At 41.0% G+C, this 23,111-nt stretch overlaps 1 protein-coding gene across 1 annotated transcript; it reads left to right on the top strand.

The window, feature by feature from the left end:
• Positions 1 to 1,575: 1,575 nt before the first annotated feature.
• On the top strand, positions 1,576 to 22,631 carry FBXO30 (F-box protein 30). The gene is made up of 3 exons (XM_055136546.1): positions 1,576 to 1,710; positions 9,626 to 11,673; positions 15,927 to 22,631. The coding sequence occupies exons 2-3, from the start codon at positions 9,637 to 9,639 to the stop codon at positions 16,128 to 16,130; spliced, it is 2,241 nt and encodes a 746-aa protein (XP_054992521.1). The 5' UTR covers positions 1,576 to 1,710; positions 9,626 to 9,636; the 3' UTR covers positions 16,131 to 22,631.
• The last annotated feature ends 480 nt before the right edge of the window (positions 22,632 to 23,111 follow it).

Genomic DNA, 23,111 nt, shown 5'->3' with positions numbered 1-23,111 from the left:
CCACTCTGGAGAAGCTGGTGCTCTCTCTCCAACACACACTTCTCTCTCCTCACATCTTTCTAAAGAAGTTTCAATAAAAACGATCTTGCATCGCACACAGAGAAATGACATACAGACCTTCCAAATGTAAAAAAATCTGAAAGTTACATCTCTGCAAGAGAACAAATCAATGGGCTCTATCCCAGATAGAGGCTGTTGGTTAAAATGTAACCACAACCTAAAAAAACAAATAAGTGTTTTCCCAACTGGATCCCACCTAGAGGCCAGATTTGGGTCACGCCCAGCGATGATGCTCACCCCTGGCGGTGCTTGGGGACTTGAACTTGGGTTGGGAACCTGGATCGCTGCTTACAAGGCAAATGCTCTACACCCTGTACTATCACTCCGGCCCTAGAGGCCAGATGATCTTCTCTTTATCACCGTTTTTCCTTGGGTCAAGCTCCAATAGACCCGCACCAAGGTGAGGGGGGCCCGTGCGGGGATGAAGGTCATCTACTCCCACCGGGCTCTCTGAATCCCGGTTTCTTGGGTTCTTGGCTTTGAACCGAGGCTTGGCGGAGTAGCCGGGACACCTGGATTTGGCCCTGGGATACTTCTTCCATCAAGTGCAAAAATAACTGCAAGCCCCCACCCCCCTTCTTCTACGCCGACGGAGAGCCGACAGCCACAAGGCAGTGACCCGGGTGGGGGATGCTCCTGCTCCCCCCCCCCCGCCTCCCCGAATCCGCGGCTGCGCTCGGTCCCTCCAGCGGGATGCAGGGTCCTCAGCGTCCCGGGCACGGTCACCGGCTGGCACCCCGGGCTGGCCAACTGGAAGAGGCCTGCGATCTTCAGATAAAAAGCAGCGTCCCATGGGGGCTGGAGCAATAGCACAGCGGGGTAGGGCGTTTGCCTTGCACCGGGTTCGATTTCCAGCATCCCATAGGGTCCCCTGAGCACCGCCAGGAGTTAATTCCTGAGAGCATAAACCAGGAGTAACTCCTGTGCATCTCCGGGTGGGACCCAAAATGCAAAAAAAGAAAAAAAAGCAGCAGTGTCCCGCCCCAGAACCGAAGCTCTTGGTAGCACCCAGCTCAGCAAGAGGCGGGGCTCCACTGTACAACTTCGGGAGATAAAACATTTATTCGGCACGGGCCCGTTTCCTCTCTCCAGGAGTCCTCCCAGGGACACACAGTTCCAAAACCGAGCCCGAGACGCGGAGGCCGGCCCGCTGGGAGGGAACTGCGGAGCACGCAGGCGAGAGCCTCAAGTTAGTTTTCCCAGACCCGGCACTGGCTCTCGGCGCGCCGATCCAAGAGCGGTGTGCGCGCGCGCGCCGCCGCCGCCGCCGCCGCCGGGCCCAACGTGCGTGCGTGCGTGCGCGTCCCCGCCGAGCCCCGCGGTGCGTGCGCGTCCCCGCCGAGCCCCGCGGTGCGTGCGCGTCCCCGCCGCGGGCCGGCCGGCCGGGTGGGCGGGGCAGAGCGGGCCGGGGCGGGGCTGCGCGCGCGAGGGGCGGCCGCGGGGGGTGGAGGCCGGCGGGCGGGAGGGGGAGGAGGAGGCGGAGGAGGCGGAGGAGGCGGAGGAGGCGGAGGAGAAGAGAAAAGAAAAGGCGGCGACCGGGCCGGGCAGGAGAGGCGCGGCGGACGCTGGTGGCGCCGGGGCAGCTGGAAACGAGCGGGCACGGCGGCCAGGGCAGTCCGGGCCGGGGCCGCGCCGGGGCCGCGCCCGCCGGTGAGTGTCGGGCGGCGCGCACGGGAGGCCGGCGCGGCCTGAGCGGCGCCCGTGCCGGGGCCGGGGCCGGGGGCGGCGGGCCCGAGCCCGGGCGGAGCAGGTCGGCGCCTCGCGGGGGACCCCCGGGGTGGGGTCGGGGGGCGGAAGGGGGCCCGGGCGCGATGCTCCGCCGACCCGGGGTTGGGGGGGGGCGTTGGCCGCGATGCTCCCTCCCGGGCCAGCGGGGAGGCGGTCAGCAAATGGCGCCCCGGACGCGACCCCCGGGTCACCCTGCCCCGCCGCGTCGTGGCGCGGCATCACCAGGCCGGGCGTGGGGAGCAGGAGTTGAACTTGGGAACCCCGCACCCCACCCCCCCAGTTGCACCCCGCCAAGTACTTCTCCCACCCACCCCCCCAAAAAATATACCAGACTCCTCTTGGGCTTTTTATTATCATCATTATTATTGTTATTGTTGTTTCCCCAGAAACTCGGGGCTCCCCGGGGCCAAACGGGTTAAGGCGACGGGGACGCCGCGGCCCCGGGCTGCACGGGATGGGCGAAGTTGGTAACTTTTCCATTCATGGAAGTGCGGGGCTCCAGGGCTCTTCGCCTGGGACATCATTAAAGGGAAACTTCCAGATTTTATTATTATTATTATTATTACTTTGTTGCTTGTTTGGTTTTTTGGGGGGCGGGGCGGGGCCTGGAGGGAACCCCGGGGCCGCGCAGGTCTCGGGGGCGGCCGGCGTTGTTTACCCGAGCGCGAGTCCCCGGTCCCCCGCGCGCTCGCGGCTTGTTTTCCCTTTCCCAGGCCGTGTCGTAAGGCCCAGATAAAAAAGATGCTTGGGAAGGAATTGACCTTTTATTCCATAATTGCCCGCTTGACTCGGAGCCAAGCTCAAGTTATTTATGGACATTCTGTTATCGGTGTAGATTAACATAAAACTCCCTGCATGCAAAAAAAAAAAAAGAAAGAAAAAGAAAGTGGGAGGGGAGGGGGAAAAAATAAATAAATAAAACCCCAGCCGCCGAACTTTCTAAAACTTTCCCTTTGCCCCGTGTCCAGCCAGCCGTGGGGCCCTGGAGGGGCTAGGGGGGCTGGGGGGGGGGGGGGAAGTGCGCTCCGCTGATTTTTGCATCTGCCTGGGTTTGTGCAGGGTTTCCCCCACGCTGCCCGGGTTGTTGACCAGGCCAGAGGGAGAGAGGAGGAGGAGAGCCTTAAAACACCTTCGGGACTTTTCGGAGAGGTTTCAGTGGGTGCCTTTGCTGAATCACTCTCCTTTATGCTTAGTCACAGTTTCTTACTCTAGACATTTAATTGGGTGGGATAACAGGGTGTTTGGGTAACTTTTTCAATCTCCGGGTTGCTTTTATCTGGTACTTCAGGGCGATGACATAAGCCTTTTTGGGGGGTGATTTTTGAAATGCTCGTGGGTGGGCGTTTGCCCGTGTTATCACAGAGGAAGTTTTCCAATATAGGTAAACTTCTCATGCATTCCGAGTGTACAAGATATTTTTAATGTCATTCCGGCGCTTCGGTCTAGTTTTGAGACATTTTAAAAGATACAAATTGTCTTTAAGGAAATATACTATTAAAGAGGAATAGTGCATGTTTTTGGAGAAAATATATTGATACTTTTAGGTGACCAAAACTAGGTGTTGCTAAATACATAGGTACTGCTGTCTTCAGTATACAGTATTCTCATCTGTGACCTTTTTATGCAGTTAGCCTTGTGCTGCTTCGTTTTGGATAAATCTTTTCCCTGAATTTCTAATGACAGTTTATTGAATGACTTCGTGTTTGTAGTATTTTTTGGATTTTAGCCTTCTACCAAAAGGATATATAAAATATGCTTTGATTTCAGAGTTAACTTAATGAAGTAGATGAGACTGGCCTGGGACTGTTAGAAAGCTGAGTGTAGTTAAACATGCCTCGATTAGAATCAGTCTGTAAAAATCTTTTCTAAAAGGATATCCCCCCCTCCCAACAGTGGTAATGTTAGCATTTGTTTTCATTTGATTTCAGTAAACTTTATAAGTTTAAATGACCGATATCAAAAAATGTATATGCCTAAATGTGGCTGTGTAAACTGTGTCCCTTTTTTTCCAGGACTGCCTGTTTGTAGTCAGATGGACTTACATAATTATAAACAGTCTTTGAGAGTTCTAGATTGTTTTCTTGGTAGAGTAATTGCCATAAGGTCACAGAGCTTAGATTCCTGGGAAGGCCGTTCTCGCCGTCCACTAGCGATCGCTGCCCATTTTGTTGTTGGGTTTTTCCTGCTTTGGGAGCCACGTCTGGCTGTGTCCAGGGACCCTGTGGTTCTGGGGTTTGGACTTGCAGTCTTTGCACTCAGCCTGTTGAGCGGATTTTCCTGACCTGCCCCTTAGACTAAGCCGGGTTCGGCCATTGGGTGGGTTACTGTTATTATGTGTACTTTGGGGTTTGGGAAGACCCCACCTGGCACTGTTTAGGGTGTCCTCCAGGATATCTGGGGTTGCTCCTGGTTGCATGGAGAACCACTTGGTGCCAGGCACGAAACCTGGACCTCTAGCGCGCCGAGCATGCCCTGTAGCCCACTGTGCTCTCTCTCTGGCCCTGGGCGGGTTGTTTTTGTTGGTATTAATTGAAGTAGGTTCTGGTCTGAGGATTAAATATTTATTAATATTATTTCGGTTTTTACGTACATCTGCAGTATTTTCATTTGCTTGTTCAGTGAAGAACATGACAAGTAGCACTTTTAGTTTGGAATAAGCTACTCATGACCATATTTAGAAATGTTACATGTATGTTTTGGTCCTATCATTACCGGAACCATAACAATGAAAAGTTTCCTTATAATCTCATAAAATTTAAAAGTCAGAACCAGAGTTTAACAAAAGCACTTGTGCATTGTAATTCACTTAACTATTTTGTGCTCATCAGGAAGCCGTGTGCTTGATTCCCTCCCCTCTCCCCTGTTCTTCAAACCAGAGACATGGGATGTTCTTCTGAGGCTGTAGATTTATTGTGATCTTAAAGCAGAACACAGCCAGTCAGTAAATCAGTCAGCAAGTGTTCGAATTCAGAATAAAGCCCTGTGTGTTTCACAGGTACCCAAAGGATGGGGCTTGCTCAGGAGCTTTTAACGGATTACTAAATTTCACGTCTCACTTGTGTATTATTTGTAATGAAGGTTAACTGCTTTAACAAGGCTGAAGTTTCAGTTCAGCCTTAAATGGAAGCGACTTTTTCTTGTCTAAATAGCTGTCTGCTCTAATACGCGTCAACTCATGTTAAGCACCGTGTTTATTCCACTTTGGACTTTGAGCTTTTCCTCACTGTATACCTCCTCTGGCATCTGACACTTGCATTTAGTTATTCCTTCTCTGCCTTTCTTTTTAAAATTTTAACACTTGAGTGCAGTTTCCCCCAGCAGTCCGAATGGAAATAGGTAGTAAAAGGTGTGTGTGTGTTTGGGGCTGCAGAGGCAGACTTTCAGAACTGTACTGGGCTCCGGGCAGTGGCCCTCGGGGTAGACTGCATGTCTTGCTTTCGAGGCCCTGGGTTCTTGGTCCTTCCGTGGCACTGCATTCTCCTGCAGCATCGTGGGTGAGGCCTCCCGGCCTTCTCCCCATGTGACTTGACTTTTTGTATTTTAAAGTTATACAGTTACTTCTCGAGCAAATCAATGAACAAAAGGAGGACAGTGCTGCAGTGCAGTGCAACAGTTACCTCCTTATGTATTTTGTGCAATATCTCCTTATTTGAAAAAAATGGATTTTTTAATTACATAAAAGTATTTTTATAGATTGCTTGGCTGCCATCGACTGTAAGTTGGCAAAGATTTTTTTGTTAGAAAATTGAAATGAAAATAAAGCATTTAATTACAGATATTTTCCAATCTAGTCAAACTTTCCTCCTCATTCAACTTAGGTATAACTTGAATAGAATTGAATGCTATTTAGGATGTTAAGATTAATTTTCCAGACAGTTTTACAGGAATCCTATGAAGGGTCTTTATATTTAGTTCTTCTTAAACTTGAAGCCTTCATTTTATCAGTGTTTTCAGCCGGGCCTGCTGTCTGTAACTGTTCAACTGACAAATCTGGGATTGATGTTTTAAATCCATTCAACAGGATTTATGAGCAGTTGTGAAATATGGAGGCATATTTAATTTGACAGTATTGATCTTGGTTAGAAATGATGAATCTGAGAGTTTTAAATTCTGATAACTGAAGGTTCTCTCTCCAGAATACTCTGGTTGCTTAGTGCTCTTTTCTTCCCTCCTCTTAGTATATTCAGCCATAAAATGAAATTATATTTGATTTCTTATTTATATAGCTGTGTTTGGAATTGTTCAATTGTTGCTATTGTTGCTTCTTATATTTATATGGGTCCTTGGAAATGTAACAATGTAACTTAGTTTTTAAAGTAACTTAAAACACATATTCAAAGCATACAGTGTGCTATTATAATTAGAAAGGGCTAAAAAGGCTGTCTTGACCACAGGGGTGATTAAGTGTTGGAGTAAACTGTAGCAAAGTTGTGTAATATTCATTCCTCAAATAACATCTTAAAATTGGATCACCAGTTCCTGACGTGCTGCCTTATTTCCTTAAACTTTTTAAAGTAATAAATGTGCCTTACTGTTCACGTGCTGCATGATTCAGATTCCAACTTCAATTCTCGCTGCCACAGAGATGACCAGGTCTTCCTCAGTCTGTCCTCTGGGTTGTTAGGAGCATGAAGTGGCATGGTATGTGTTAAGAAGGATAAAATAGGCACAGGGATAAAATATGTTCCTTCTCTCTAAGTCTGCTATAATAATAAATGTTGTGGATGCCTTTTAATGAACGTTCTATTGTATTCAGAGTGGAATAGTGTGGAAGATATTATTTTGAGGTTTGAGAGCGTTCTACCCTTTAGAGTTACCGTTGCTTTGCTTACCCCAGTTCTTAACAGTTTCTATTTTAAACACTCTTGAATGAAGTTGGGGGTGGGGTGGGGTGTGTGTGTGTGTGTGTGTGTGTGTGTGTGTGTGTGTGTGTTTTCTGCCTGGTATCATGTTCGGTGCATGTAACATAAATTGTACCTACAAGATCTAAGAGCATTGGTCACTTTCATTGAAACTGCTTGGATTTTTTAGGTTTCTCTCCATAACAGTCAGCATGAGATTCAGTCTAGTTGTTACAAAACAAGAGAGCTACAGCTGTTTTCAGATTTGATCACTCAGTAAAATTTGCCTTAATTCTTGTTAAAGGTCCTCTGAGCATCTGCTTAATTTATAAGTGTTTGTCATCAATAGTCTGTCATTTCTTCTGAGTATTTTAGCATGTCTATTTTTAATTACTGGTTTTGCTCCTAGCTATAAAATGTATGACCATTAACATTCTTAGTATTGAACTCAAACCTGTAATTTTTAAACATAATTAAAAATGCGGTTTGGTTGGTAAATGTGTCCCTGTTTCCCTCCATTCCCCATGTCATTAAATGTCATGATACCAACTTAAGACTACTTAAACCAGAAACTCTGTCAAAAATGAATGCCTGTTATTTCAGTTCGAGGAAATTCAAGTCTGTAATAGAGAAAATGCAAAGGAGAAGTTGTATTTTGGGGTGTGATTAGCTTACATTAGCTAACTACAACCAGAGTAGAATTTATAGAAAAATACACCAACTATTGTATTAGTGTTATTGTCTACCCATGTAATTGGCTGTAGAGATCTGAAGTTACAAGAGGAATCAAATAAGGAGGCTTAGGAGAATTTTCAGAAGCTTTTGAGAAGTTCACAGCACCCAAGGGAAATGTATAAAAAATGAGGAAGAAATTACACAGATCTCTGAAGAAGAGTATTAGAAGAAAAGCTAAAGAATAACCTGAAATAGGGGAGAACCCAGGAAGATAGAGGAAAAATACTATTTTCACTTAGCATTGAGGATCTCAGTAGCACTTTTTAATTAGATTAAAGGACTGGAGTGTATAAGAGAGGATAGAAGATCTTTTATATTTCCCCTGAAAGCTGTCATATTGATCACATGGTAATGTGATGTTTTTATTGCCTTTGACTTGCTGTAGCTCCATGAAAAGAAGGCAGCATGTCTTAGTAATGTTTATGTTGCCAGACCAAAACACAGTACCTGGTACTAAATACTTAAATGAGGGGTAGGCATTTAGTGAGTGAGTGGAAACTAGCCTTCAGAGGTGAGGCATTTGCAGGGACATCCTTTCTGGGTAAAGTATGTGTGTGTGTGTGTGTGTGTATGTGTGTGTGTGTGTGTGTGTGTGTGTGTGTGTGTGTGTGTGTGTGTGTGTGTGTGTGTTTTAAGACAGTTGGTTTGTGGTAAAATTTATTAAGGCATATATGTTGGAGAGACAAATAGTAGAAATCTTAAATATTTATGAAATTCAAAAACGTTTGGCCTGTCATCCCCTTTTCAGAAAAAAAAAATGCCGCACTTCCCTGGAATTCTGTGTCTATGTGAACAAACTACCCCATCCCCTTTTCGGTTTTGCTTAAATGTACCATGAAATTTAGATTCTTTGTTTGTTTTTTTCGAGGGGCGGCAGGGGTGGGGGGGGTGGGGACACCCATACATGGTGGTGCTCAGGGATTACTCCCGGGCACTCAGGGATTGAATCCAGGTTGTCTGCGGGGCAGCACCCTACCTGCCTTACTGTTGCTTCCGGCCCCAAGATGATTTTCCCTTAGGCTTGATGAACTTGATGAATTTTCTTTAATATTTTATATAGCTTTATCCTAAATCTAAAAGTTATATATGCATTACCTTGTTTTCAGCATTGATTTATGTGCTGCCGAGTACACTAAAATGTAATGAAACTTTACTCATGTAGGCACATTGTTATGTGGTATATAAAAATGAAACTTTGTTGCATTTTTACATCTATGTAATGTACTGAATTATCTTGAAGTGTTATAGTTCTTTTTTTCACTTTAAATTTTTTTTTCTTTTGCTTTTTGGGTCACATCCGGCGATGCACAGGGGTTACTCCTGGCTCATGCACTCAGGAATCACTCCCTGCGGTGCTCGGGGGACCATATGGGATGCTAGGAATTGAACCCGGGTCTGCCACGTGCAAGGCAGACGCCCTACCCGCTGTACTATCACTCCAGTCCCTAAAAAATTTTTTTAATTTAAATTTGGTCACTGTGACGTTACACAGTTATTCGTTACTGGGTTTAGACATACGGTGTTTTCAACATCAGTCCCTTCACCAGTGTCCACTTCCTTCACCAGTGCCTTCCCCTTGCATCCCCGTTCGCCTCCCTCCCACCCACCAGCCTGCTTCTGCGAGGGGAGCTTTCTTTAATATGTTTTCTTCACATGGTTTACAGTACCATTGCTTCTAGGGTTCCATACGGAACACTTTACCACCATTCACATCACCACCTCCCCGTGTTGAATACTTCCCTCCGCAAGAGACATTTCCCTCTCGCTGTCCTGACCCCAGCTCCCTCAAATGGCATGTTTCCTACTCAATTCCAGCTTTCATGTTCTTTGTTTCCATTGTCTCTAAGGTTTTTCTAAGATGTAATTGTCACATGTATTATTGTAGCACTGTCATTCCGTTGCTCATCGATTTGCTTGAGCGGGCACCAGTAACGTCTCCATTTTGAGACCTGTTGTGAGTGTTTTTGGCATATCAAATATGCCACGGGTAGGTTGCCAGGCTCTGCCATGTGGGCAAGATACTCTCGGTAGCTTGCCGGGCTCTCCGAGAGGGGCGGAAGAATCGAACCCAGGTCAGCTGCGTGCAAGGCGAATGACGTACTGCTTTGCGATTGCTCCAGCCTGTTACGTGTATTATAAACTATAGAATTTGTATAATTTAACCTAAAATAAACCACTCTACATCATAACCTGATGTTAGCAAATAGTTTTCTTTAATTGACTTTTCTAATTTACTCTGTTTTTCCCATTTCAACAATTAGATCTGGCCATTATGGAGGAGGAGCAGCAGCATTCACACTGTGTGAATTGTGTCAGCAGAAGGTGCATGACTAGACCAGAGCCTGGCATTTCTTGTGACTTGATTGGTTGTTCATTGGTTTGTGGAGCCGTTTTTCATTCTTGTAAAGCTGAAGAACATCGACTTTTATGCCCGTTTGAACGTGTGCCTTGCTTAAATAGTGACTTTGGATGTCCATTTACAATGGCTCGAAATAAAGTTGCTGAACATCTGGAAACGTGTCCTGCCAGTGTGGTGTGCTGTACGATGGAGTGGAACCGGTGGCCCGTTAGCTACGCAGACCGGAAATCCTATGAGAATCTCAGTAGAGATGTTGATGAAGTAGCACAATTAGACATGGCCTTGGCCCTTCAAGACCAACGGATGCTCTTAGAGTCTCTCAAAGTTGCCACCATGATGTCAAAAGCTACTGACAAAGTTTCAGGTCCCAGAGAACAAATCTCCGTAAAATCAAGTGTTCCAGAAATAGCACATGCCAATGGTTTGGTATCTGTTGATGAAGAATCTTATGGTGCACTTTATCAAGCTACTGTAGAAACAACTAGAAGTTTGGCTGCTGCCTTAGATATTCTGAATACTGCCACAAGAGACATTGGCCTGTTAAGTACAAATCTCCGTGCTTCCCCAAAGGAAATGGATGAGGAACAGAATGCTGGAGAAAACTTACAGAATAGAAATTCAAAAGACCAAGACGGGCTTGATGAGGATGAAATTGGAGCAGTGGGTGGAATTGACCATGACACAAGTCTGAATGCCCAATCCGAACAGAATGGTTCAAGTGATTTATTATGTGACTCGAATAGCAATTCATATGGAACTTCTGCTCTTTGTAATGGCTTTCCTTCGGGAAACATATGTACACGTGTCCTAGACCAGGATGAGGACTTGCACGGGGATTCAAAACAAAGTACCTTGACAAATGGAGAATGTGTAGCATCAGATGGCATTGCAGATCCTCCTGGCGCACTCTCAGAAGCAGTGCAGCTTCGGGAAGTTATACCGCCCAACACTTTACCCAATGGCACAGTTCAGCATATCCTCCTGCCCAGCGAAGAGGATGAAGGGGAATTGTATTGGCGAAAAATAGGCTTAGGAGACTTGAGAAATTTAGATGCCTTACCTATCAGTCATACGCCTTCCTTCAAATTTATTTCTAATTCACTATGGTCGAAGCCAAAGGAAGATAAAGCAGTTGATACATCAGATTTGGAAGTCGCTGAGGACCCAATGGGCCTCCAAGGAATAGACCTCATCACAGCAGCGTTACTGTTTTGTCTTGGAGATTCTCCAGGTGGGAGGGGCATATCTGATAGCCGCGTGGTTGATGGTTATCACATTGACTTTGGGACACAGACTTTCTCCCTTCCATCTGCAATACTAGTTACAAACACAATGGTAGGGGAAATAGCTTCGGCTTCAGCTTGTGATCATGCCAACCCACAACTTTCAAATCCAAGTCCTTTTCAGACACTTGGGCTGGATTTAGTATTGGAATGTGTCGCTCGGTACCAGCCCAAGCAACGTTCAATGTTTACATTTGTTTGCGGACAGTTATTTAGAAGGAAAGAATTTTCATCGCATTTTAAGAATGTACATGGTGACATTCATGCCGGACTCAATGGTTGGATGGAACAGAGGTGTCCTTTAGCATACTATGGTTGTACCTATTCCCAGCGCAGATTTTGTCCTTCAACACAAGGAGCGAAGATTATACATGACCGCCAGCTGAGGTCATTTGGAGTCCAGCCGTGTGTTTCTACAGTATTAGTGGAGCCTGCTAGAAACTGTGTGTTGGGGTTACGTACTGACCACCTGAGCAGTCTTCCTTTCGAAGTCCTGCAGCATATTGCAGGCTTTCTGGATGGGTTCAGCTTATGCCAGCTCTCATGTGTGTCCAGGCTCATGAGGGAGGTGTGCGGCAGTCTGCTTCAGTCTCGGGGAATGGTCATACTGCAGTGGGGGAAAAAGAAATCTCCAGAAGGAAACTCATCATGGCAGATTAAAGAGAAGGTTGGTAGTTAAATCTTTGTGTGTGTGTGGGGGGGGGGGGTGGGAGTGGGGGGGACTCGGGGAGAGTTGGGGCACACTCGGGACTTTTGGCTCTGCACTCAGGATCTCTCCTGGCCGCGCTTCGGGGACCATATGTGGTGCTGGGGATAGGAGCCAGCCGGCTGTGTGCAAGGCTAGCACCCTACCAGCTGCACTACCGCTCTGGCCCGGGCTAGCTTAATCTTAACTGTATATGCCCTTTATTTGACATACTAGTTATTAATGTCACTGACATAATAATATCTTGTTTAAAATTGGACCACCTTCAAACTTAGTAGGAGCCAGAGAGAGGACAGGCCCAAGTCACTTGCCTTGCATGCAGCCCATACCTGCCTGATCTCTGGCTCTGCATGTGATCCAGGGTCATTCTCTGGTGCACTGAGTTGGGAGTAGCTGCTGGAGCTGCACAGGGCACGGCCCCCAGCAGAACAGACACAGGATGACAGCAGGTTCTTCTTAAAACGATGAGAATGCACGGACATGTAGCATAGTGAGAATTCTCTTAATCACATTCATTGCAGACATCTTAGAACTAAATTCTAACTTGGTAAAGCTAAGGAGACTGTTTCTTCATTCGTGCATTTTTGCTACCCTTTCAAGTCTCTAACAACTCCCTTTAGTATTTTTGTTTGTTTTTATCTTTTTTTATATATATTGAAATAGACCCTTACAAAGCTGTTCATGATTAGGTTTCAGTTATACAGTGTTCCAGCACCCATCCTCCACCAGTGTACATTTCCCAGCACCGGTGTCCTCAGTTTCCCTCACTGCTCTTATGGCAGATACTTCTAGATACTTCTCTCTCTCTCTCTCTCTCTCTCATATATATACGCACACACACACACATATATATACACGTATCTCCTTCTCCCTCCCTCTCCCTCCCTCCCTCTCGCTCTCCCTCTTCCTCCTCTCCCTCCCTCCCTCCCTCTCCCTCTTCCTCCTCTCTCTCTCTCCCTCTCTCTCTTCCTTACCCTCCCTCTCTCCCTCTCCTGCCTTCTCCTCCTCCTCCCTCCCCCTCCCCTTTTTCCTCTCTTCTGTCCCTCTCTCTCCCTCTTCCTCACCTCCTCTTCCCTCTCTCCATAGGATAGTGAAAGAAGCAAGAAGAATCTTTTAAAATTATTTATAATTGGCAGTTTCTCTTCTTTCTCAACAGTGTTTTAGAACTTAGTTGTTGCTTAGAACTTGGTTGTTGCAGGTAGAACTGAGAGAAAGAGAAAACTATAATAAATATATTTGGATGATAGTGTAAATGGATAGATGTGGAAATGCATTAAGAAGTGAAATCATAAGAGAATAGGATGAGATAATGTTGGTGGGGACTCTGGGTTTATAGCATATTAGAAGGATATGTTGTTTAATTTGGCACCTAAGCTGGAAAGCTCTAGGTGCTTTTTCAGTATTTGGGGAACAAATTTGGCTCCCCTGTTTTACTCCTCTAACTACTTTTGTTGAGCTTCTATTAGACGGATCAATAAAAATTAGAAGATATTACAGATAACTTTGATTAAAGAAATGTAATCACTGGGTCATATGGTATTGAGATTCCTTTCTCGAGGAATCTCAGTACCGTTTGCTTTAAGAGAATGTTCGTCTCATTCCTGCCAACTCTGTTTCCAGCCTTCTTTTAAATATATGCCACTCCAACTGGTGTGTGTTGATAGCTCCTTGTTTTGATTTGCATTTCTCTCGTAGTAATGGCAGTGAACATTTTTTACTAGTCGACCCCAGGTCCTTTCTAAAAAGGTGTCTTACTTCCTTCCCCTGTTTGTGAGGTTTTTGTTGTTGAGCTTTATGAAGTCTTTCTATATCTTGGATGTTATATTAATCCTTTATGTTTGGTGTGCAAATATTTTCTCCCATTCAGGAAGTTTTTAATTTCAGCCTCAGCTTTCTTTTGCCATTCAAAACCTTTTCAGCTTTATATCTTCCCCCTTTGTTTTTGTTTTCATTGTCTTTGCCAGTGAAGTCAGATCATTGACAATACCTTGGAGGTAGAAACAGATCTTTAAATGAATTATTCCAGACTGGTCATGGTACATTGTTTTTATTTTCACTCTCAGTTACTGCTGGTTGCTTTATAGTCCCACCCGCAGTGATTTCTTTACAGTTGACTGTTGTTTGTTACCTTTGTTTCTTTGATGCATGCATTTGATGCTAGAAATATAATAGCCAGCAGTTCCCAAGAACTTTGCCCTCATTAACTTACTTAGTTGATTGTCCTTGTTTTATGGTTGAGAGTATCACAAGGCATTAGAGCATAATTCAGGCCTAGGGAGGAGGTCTCTGGAGCTTAGAATCTTCATCACCTGTTCACTCTTCAGCTCTTCAAGAAAGCTTTTAGAATTTGTTTTGGAGTCACTCCCAGTAGTGCTCAGGGCTTCCTCCTGTGCTTGGGATGATCACAGAGGATGCCGGGGATCAAACCCACGTTGGCCATGTGCTTAAACACTTCAAAATGAAGCACCCTGCCCACTGTACTATTGCCCTGGCCCCCAAGAAAGCTTTTTGGCATACTCCCCACCTAAGCCTGTAAGGTTGTGCACTGCACTGTAGCTGTGTGGTGCTATTATATACATCCACCCTATACCCCTGCAAAAGTACTCACTGTGCTGTTTTGAAATTAACTAAAGAACTGTCACTTTTCTTCAGTAATTAAGTTCCTTAAGCTGCAGAGCTTTCTGGGAACCAAAATAACTACTTCCTAGTAAGCCTGCCATATAGTAGTCTCTCAATGAAGACTTGATGGGTGTACGAGTGAAAATTGGCCCAGTTAGGAAACATCAGCAGAAGGTGGGAGCCATCCATTTCCTCCTGCTTTTCCTGAGCTTGTTTCTGTTTCAGGTTCATCGTTGTGTGACGTGATGGATGGAGGCAGCCTAACTGCCACCATTGATCATTTGAACTAAAAGATAAAAGAACTAATTCTTCCCATAGGTTCATGAGAGCAGGGAATCGTAAGGGAAGCGATTGAGTTTTGTCAAGTCTGTTGTAGCTCCCCTCTGTTCCCTCCCTGACTCTCGGGAAATGGCTCCGACCAGGATAGTATAACCTGAAGGAGGGCAACAAGCGATCCCTCTGTGAACAGCGTTGGCTTCTGCACGCCACTACTACTTCCTAGAGCGCCTGTTGTTTCCGTGTCTGCAGTATTCTCATTCTGTAGAGGAGTTGGGGCTCCTGTCGTGTATCATTCAGGCTTGTTGCCAAGGTCATCCTAGTCCTTGCACACTTACTACCTGTGTTCAGGTAGTTTTATATTTGGAATTGTAATGATGAGGGGATGGGTCACGATAGTGTTTGCTGGACAGATAAATTGATAGTGCTAAGGGCTTAACGCTGGGGAAATGAACACGAGGGGTAAGTAACCCACATATTTCTGGCAGATACCCAAATACAGTTGACAGGAGAATATTATGGAGTCAGGTAACATTCCATTTACAGAAGCTCTGTTGTAAATTCTGTATACAGAATTTTTTTTTCTTTTTTTTTGCTTTTTGGGTCACACCTGGCAACGCACAGGGGTGACTCCTGGCTCTGCACTCAGGAATTACCCCTGGCTGTGCTCAGGGGACCATAGGGGATGCTGGGATTTGAACCCGGGTCGGCCGCGTGCAAGGCAAACGCCCTACTCGCTGTGCTATCTCTCCAGCCCCTGTATACAGAATTTTAAAATTGTTTTAAATAAGTTGAGGCCCCTGTGTCCTTGAATATTACCTATAATACTTACAGTGGAAAGATAAATTGCCTTGGCATAATATTTTAGAGTATTTTAGTTAGTGAATTTCACATAATAGTATTGGGAGAAAATCTTAGAGAAAAAAATAATACTTGAGTTGTCACCTCACGATCCTGCATAGACCTTTGGATACAGTGAAAGAATAATATACAGCATATATTTGAGGAAGTCGCTCTGACTTCATGAGGCTATGATTCCGGTTTTAGTTGTTTAGTAAGGCAGATTGGAGTTTAATGTTTTATCTTTTTTGGTTATTACATTTATTGAATTCATGATGTCATAGAAAGAATTTATAAATGTTTGATGAATAGGTTTGTAACCAAATGGATGTACTACATTCAACTTTCTAGCTAACTGAAATGTTACTTTGGATATTTCTCTAAAAGGACGAATGTATATCGTTAGAGCAAGAAGTGTTTTTATGTTTTTAGTTCTAGTAAATTGACTTGTTTAAATCTGAAGTAGACTTTTCTTTTAGGTATGGCGATTCAGTACTGCGTTTTGTTCTGTTAATGAATGGAAGTTTGCTGACATCCTCAGTATGGCCGATCACTTGAAGAAGTGCAGTTACAATATTGTAGAGAAACGGGAGGAAGCAATTCCACTGCCCTGTATGTGTGTGACGCGAGAGCTCACTAAAGAAGGACGTTCACTTCGATCGGTTTTGAAACCTGTACTTTAAAAACTGTAACTCCACTTGCACATGCAAACACCTAGTATAATTTTCTTTGTAATATGAAACACTTTATTAATGTATTAAATATTACAACTAGCTAAATTTATTGTCACAATGTACATAATGTTTTGAAGTGACGTATATTTTTATAAAGTTACTGTTTAGTTGGAAAAAAGTTGCCTTAATGTTTGAAATGTGTGAAATTGCTGGACAGGGTGATTTAATTTTTAGCTACATGATTTTTAGAATTAGTATTTCTACTGGTGTGCGTATTTTGGTTCTTAAATATTTTGCTTCTTGAACTAACATGATCCTGACCAAACACTCGTTTCTTCTTTTCTGTGGGTTGTAACCCAGACATTCAAACAGCAAAACTTTGATTCAGATTTTTTTCAGCCTTGGTTTTTCAGATAAAAACTTTTCAGTTTTTTAAGCACTTAAGCACTAACATAAGATCATTATAAAGTTTTACATTTTCATTTTCTAGTGCTTCCCTTACTCTGCTTTCATAATATTAGAATCATAATTACTATTTGGTAATGTTACTTATCAAGGTTTTTAATAACAGTATTTTTGCTTTAGTACTTACACTCTAATACAGGTGTGACCTTTGGCAGCTTTGTTTTTGATCAGATTCTACATCCAAAGACTCATAGTAATGTGTTAAATAATAGTTAAGGTAAAAACAAAAGTCCTGCGAATTTAATTTGGACCTGTTCATGGTATTCGCTAGGTACCTGGTATTTGGAGAGAAGAAAACAATACCTCATTTTAAGCATGAACTCGGCATAATGTGTGAATAAACTTCAAATATTCAGAATGCAAAAGGGATAAAGTTTTTCATAAGCTTTAAATTTTTTGTCATCTGGGGTTTAAAAGTTATGTTTTAAGACTTTTAAAATGTGAAATTTGATACCATTTTGAGATGACAATTGTGAAAAGCAGAAACCTATTCTTTGTCGACAATCTCTTTAAAATATTTCTAGGTTAATTTCCCAGACTTCTGTACCAAAACACATTGACTTTGTCAAAAAGTCTAAATAGGACAGAAACAAAGACCTGTACTGATTTTGTTACAGTTTAAAATTTGATTTCTACTATTATTAACCTGATATGTTCAGTAAGGAAGAGTAAGGCTGTGGATTATTTATTTACAAATAGCTCAGTGGTAGAGCGCTTGACTCGTACATGGTTTAAGACTTGAAATTCAGTCACCTACACCAGGGGACTGAAAAAGAAGAAATGCAAAGAATGAATATCAGTTTCTAAAAATCATAAAATGGGTTTGTGTATTTAATACTTATTTCAAGATAATTTCTGACATCTTGTAATCTGACTTTTTGACAAGTTACGTGTTAAAAACTTGACTTTCTTCCTATACTTGCCCCTGAAAGTGCTCCAGAATTAGGGGGTTCTTGATTCCCATAGATGGCAGCCAGGCCAGGAAGAGACAAATTTCGAACTATTTAGACTTGGATTGGGTTTAGTTCTTATTATTGTCAAAGTATAAGACATTGAAGACTCATCAGTTGTTTTGTCTCACCTGTTAGTAAACTCATGCTTGCAAGTTTCCAATTATGAAACTGAATATACACACAATCTATTTATTTCTGTGCAAAAGTAAAGCATAAGATGTTAGATATCTTCGTAAAGATACAACTACAAAGATATCACTGTAACATACCACTTTGTCTTCTAAAGTTTTGCTGAAGAATGTGCCTATGGTTAGGATAGCACAAGCATCAATGTTTCATGGTTGTGTTTTTTTTTTTTTTAGTGCTTTATTTTCTAGTTCAGGTCTTGTTTGCACACTGGATCATGAGATATTTAATATTTTACCACCTTACATTTCTTTTACACATCTCTGTTATGCCACCATCAATTTTGTTAAAAAAATGTTTTGTTGTGCAACATTTGTCCAAATTCAAATAAAATTAATATTTCTCTTTATATGGCTCAGTAACTTAAAAAGAAAAGCTTTCATTTAAATAAAATTGTAATACTGGTTTGACAAATTTCAAAATAGTCATATTGTTTTGTATTGTGAATTTTTTGCATGTTGTAGCAGTTTCTTGTTGATTATCATTGTCCACCCTTGTTTTACTGGTCAGCGTTTAATTTTTTTTTTTAAATTTTTTAACTATGTTTGCTTTCTCTATCCCTTTAAAGGTCTTCTTAAAGTAAGGATATTGAATTTTAATTTATCAATATTGAATATTGATCTTTTAAGGATATTGAAACAGTAAAAAAGTTTCTGGAAATACTGCTTTTGTAAAAATTGGAAATGATCAAATCAGTCCTCTAAGCATGAAGAGACTTTGGTTGATCAAGTAAGTTGTCATTTGGGAAGAGTTTGTTGAATCCTTAGTCTGTGTTAAGCAGCAAGGAAAAGGGTCCATATCAGGATAAAGAAACATACTTAAATTTATTTTATTCTTTATCGCTCTCTCAAGTTCCTGCTAGCTTGAATCTGTCTCTCTCTAATTGACTTTTGAAACAATCAGATGCTTAAAGTACTGGTTCTTAGTAGTAGTAATTAACCTCTGAAGTAGTCATTAGGGAATTTGTAGAAATGCAAATTTTAGACCTTTCCCCAGACCTAATGAACCAGAGCCTCCTATGGAAACCAGCCAGTGATCTAACAAAGGTTAGATCACCTCCATGTCATCCTGATATACGCACTTTGAGAACTTTGGAATGGATTTATGTGTGTATGTAAATACATCTGTAATCCAAAGTCAATAGTAATTTATTAATTGTAACTTGTGTTTCTCAATTTTATAGCCTTATACAGAATATATTGGGTACTGTGGTTATTCAACATTTAAACAGGACTTGTATTCACTAGTATTTTAAATTTGTTACTAGTATTTTAGTAGTGTTTGGTTCACGTTAAATTGTGAGATTTTTATTGCTCATTAGCATTTAGCTTAGCCATTATTTGCATTCTTGTTTAGTGGTTGCAAAGTCATGTGAACATAGTAGATTTCTAGAGAAAGCTAAGAGTAGAAGTAGATGAATATTGGATTGAATTCCATGGAAATATTTGTAGAAATACTCTCAATCCTATCAGTAAGAGATATTAATGGTTGGGTTTCTGGATTATCAGTAATATAGAATTATTTTGGCCTTTGATTCTGTGCTACCCTGTGTTGTCAATGTCATTCTTATTATTCTCCCTAATAGATTTTATTATAGTTGAAGATGGCATTTCAATAAAACATTCCTGTTCTTCGAAGATACAGCAATTTATATCATTGGTAATAGATTTTTAATCTGGCATTTTGAATGTAGCTTTTGGCATTTTGCACTTCAAACTGAAAAAAAGGGGTTATTTTTTGAAAGGAGTTATTATGCAAACATTAAAACAATTGTTTCTTGCATAATAACACATTGGAAGGTGATGTGATTAGAACCTGCAAAGTTGGGAGTGTAAAATTGTGGTTAAAAAAAAACCAAAAAAAACAGTTGACCCTTTTTCTTTTAAAAGGCTGTACCAAAAAAATACTTTTGTTGGAAAGAATTCTAATACATGTTTGCTTATTTAAATTCTGTTCTAGGCAGTCTTACTTATTCAGCTGATGAGGTCAAGATGCAAGAATTAGTTATATATTCTTTTAAAAAACCACAAAACCCATTTGTGACTTGTTTACTGTACTTAAAATAACTCAGTGATGGGTTTGTTAGGATTTCGTCTAAGTCTGATTTCCAAAACAAAATTTATAAGGCCAACATTACTGAACTTTCTAAATAAGACAAGAGGAAGGCTAGTTCTCTTCACATTCACTTTTTATGCAAGTATTTTCTTTCATTTAAAAAATAAAGATGCAAACAAGAGAGCCTTTCATATTTTCATTGTATGAATGAAGAAATAGGTCCTCAAAGCTTAGGTATTCATCAATGTATGGTGTATTTGAGAGAAATGGCCAGTTTACCCTTCTGTCATATTACAAATGCAGAAAGAGAAGATACATTTAAGTGTATGAAATAACTTTGGAAAATATTGTTACATATAAAATTTGATTCCTAGTGTACTGTAAAGTATTACTAGGTTATACCAAAATGTAGAAATGAACAGTATGATATGTTGCTCTGAAATTTCTCCCCAAACTAGGGTCTTTTGCCACTTTATTATGTTTTATTGCTTCTGTGATTGATAAAATTTTATAAATGTGTTATTTATACATAAGTTTATTTACATGTGTCATCTTCAGAAGTTGGCCAAGTAGATGTTAACACATCTTGAGTTTTCATGGAGATAACACATCTTGGGGTGCTTATTTTTTTAACCTTAGAACATTACAAAGTGTATTCATGATAGTTAATATTTCTATGTATTATGTGGGAAATGACTTAATGACTGGGTTTCTGTATTATCAGTAATATAGAATTATTAACACTACAAAATGAAAAGTTCAATTTATGCACTTTGAAAGTACAGTAAAACTTATGAATCATTTTAATGCTTGCTGTACTAAAGCATCTGTCTTTATAATTAAAAATTTTTCGAAGTCAAATGATATGTGGAATAGAAAGATATGCTGGGATTTTTTTCTTACTAACACCAATTAAAATTTGAGCACTCCCAAATCAATCATTAATCCCATTAGCATGTAAATATGATAGGAACTGATTCTTCAGTACATAAGTAGTATTGGTAAGATTAGTGTATGTGTTTGGAAGTCATAGAACTATTTCTGTAAATGCTCCCAATTTGAAAAAGGTTAAATAGTTCTTAGCCAGTGAAAGCAAATACATCACATTTAAGCAAATACATCACATTTAATTTTTACTTTTTTCCTTAATATAAATTGCTAGTTGTACCATACACCTCCTCCCCCAGCTAAAGAATATTATTCTTAAACAGGTAATTTGATAAGTAATATTAATTTTCTTTGGCAGAAGAACTGACTAGAGCTACGTAGTGTTTCTACAACTTCTGGTCATAGAATATCATTAATTGCTACATTATTATCCAGTAGTTGAATAGAGATGATTTATTATTGCCTGCAAGGATGATAATTTAAAGGAGGTTATGCCCTTTGTCAAGATTTTTTTTTTTCATGTCACACCTTTCCATATTGTCAATGTTTATCCCATGACTTCAGTTTTCTGACAGGTGATCAGAGAATGAAGTTTCAGTACATATAATTTTCCTAAGCGTGTACTGCCAAGTAGCTTATGTTTAGTAGTTCAGGTTAGTAGGTTTAGATTTGATAAGATAACTTATTCAGGTTCTTTTAAAGTCTCACAGTTCACAGATTTGTAGTATTTATTGTAAAACTGAAATTTTAGCACTCAGGTTTATTCATATTATTTGATATTAAACGATATAATATTAAATCACATATGGAAACTGTAATAGCACTCCTATTCAAAAGTAATATTGCCCAATGATTATTTACCTATATCAGCCAGATAAAGTAGTATTTTCATAAAAATATTTCTCAAGGATTTGAAGCAAAGGTTATTGATTTCCGCTCTATATTCAGTTGCTTTGTGACAAACCTCTAATGCAAAATAAATTGCTTTGAATGCTTAAAAAATTAGGGGACTTAAATTCTAAATGTTTTTGCTGCATTAAAATGTTAGAGTTGTTTATTTAACCAATGTTTAAGTATCAATTTGTCCTGAAAACTTGACTTGCATTCTGCAAGGTATTTGCACTGATTCACCCTCTTACCTCAGATGTCAATAAACTTCCAACATATTTTCCTTTCTTATGATTTATGTTGATAGTGGCTTTTCCATGAATGCAGAATGACATGATGTTTTCTTAAAAAATATTCTAAGTAAGAAAAAGATAGGTAAAAAAGGGACACATACTGTATAATTCCATTTGTATGAAATAATCCAGCATACACCAGTCTACAGAAAAATCAGATTCGTGTCATGCAGGTGCTGGAGAAAGAGAATCGTGGAAAGTGACTGCTTAATGGGTACTGGTTTTCTTGGAATGAAAATTAAAAAAAAAAAAACCCATAGAATAAGACAGTGATGATGATTGTACAACATTGTGAAAATACTGGATACTTTAAAGTAGTAAATTTATGGTTTGCATATTTTACCATAACTTACAATAGGAGGGAGGGTGGCTAGCAGTCATTACCAACGTGAAAAAGAATGCTTCAGGCTTGTGAAATGCTCAAGATAATGAGAGTCAATTTGCAGCATTACTGATGTGACATTTATAAAGTTCTAATGAAAAGCCTAAATCCCTTCACAGAATCACTGCTGTCAATAGCAGAAATAAGGTGTAATTCACAATTTTCTTATATTTAATACAAGAGGAAGTGACTTACATTGTCAATGTTCATTTTTTAAATCTTTTTTTGTTTTATTATGATTCTAGAATGCACATCTTAATCTCTTTCTAAAGATGTTTTTAAAATCATGCTTTAAAAAATTTTGTATCAACTTCAGGGTTTTTTTTATAGTTTTATACTTTGTTTCTTTTAAAGGACAGATAACAATGAACATGAGACTAAATAAAATTGAACTGATGTACATACGTTTCCTATTCTTTTTGTCTTGGGGGAGATGCATTTGAATCTGAGTGATAGGTACTTTAGCGATTGGGGGAGTAGCTGCATCTGTCACGGTGTTCATTTACCTAGCATTCGCTGAGCACACCGTGGGCATGATTCTGAAAGCTGTGCTTACCCATCGTCCATAGGGAATTGCTACTTTTCCTTCCTCTCCTTTCCCTTTCCTCTTTCCCTTGTCCCTGCCGCTACTGCTATTGCCCTTGTGCCTGCTAATTGTATCAGCTCCATGGGCAAATTTAGGAAGGAAAGATTTAAAAAATGATGCACTTTCAGTGGAAGTTCTTTTAACTATTCCCAGACACTTTTTAAAGAGCTCTTTAGTATTTTGAAAATATACCTAATTTTAGCCTTGAAGGATGTGATTATTTAACAATTAGGTTTGGGGCCAGAGCAACTGTACAGCAGGTAAGGAAGGCACTAGCCTAGCACACTGCCGACC

The sequence above is a fragment of the Sorex araneus genome, chromosome 4, assembly GCF_027595985.1.
Source record: "Sorex araneus isolate mSorAra2 chromosome 4, mSorAra2.pri, whole genome shotgun sequence".
Classification (NCBI taxonomy): Eukaryota; Metazoa; Chordata; class Mammalia; order Eulipotyphla; family Soricidae; genus Sorex; species Sorex araneus.
Note: the sequence above shows the minus strand (reverse complement) of the source record. Positions and strands in the feature narration are given on the sequence as shown.

Coding starts and splice junctions, on each gene's coding strand:
- FBXO30 (XM_055136546.1), top strand. CDS start 9,637: ATGGAGGAGGAGCAGCAGCATTCACACTGTGTGAATTGTGTCAGCAGA. Junction 11,674..15,926: donor CATGGCAGATTAAAGAGAAG/GTTGGTAGTTAA, acceptor CTTTTCTTTTAG/GTATGGCGATTCAGTACTGC.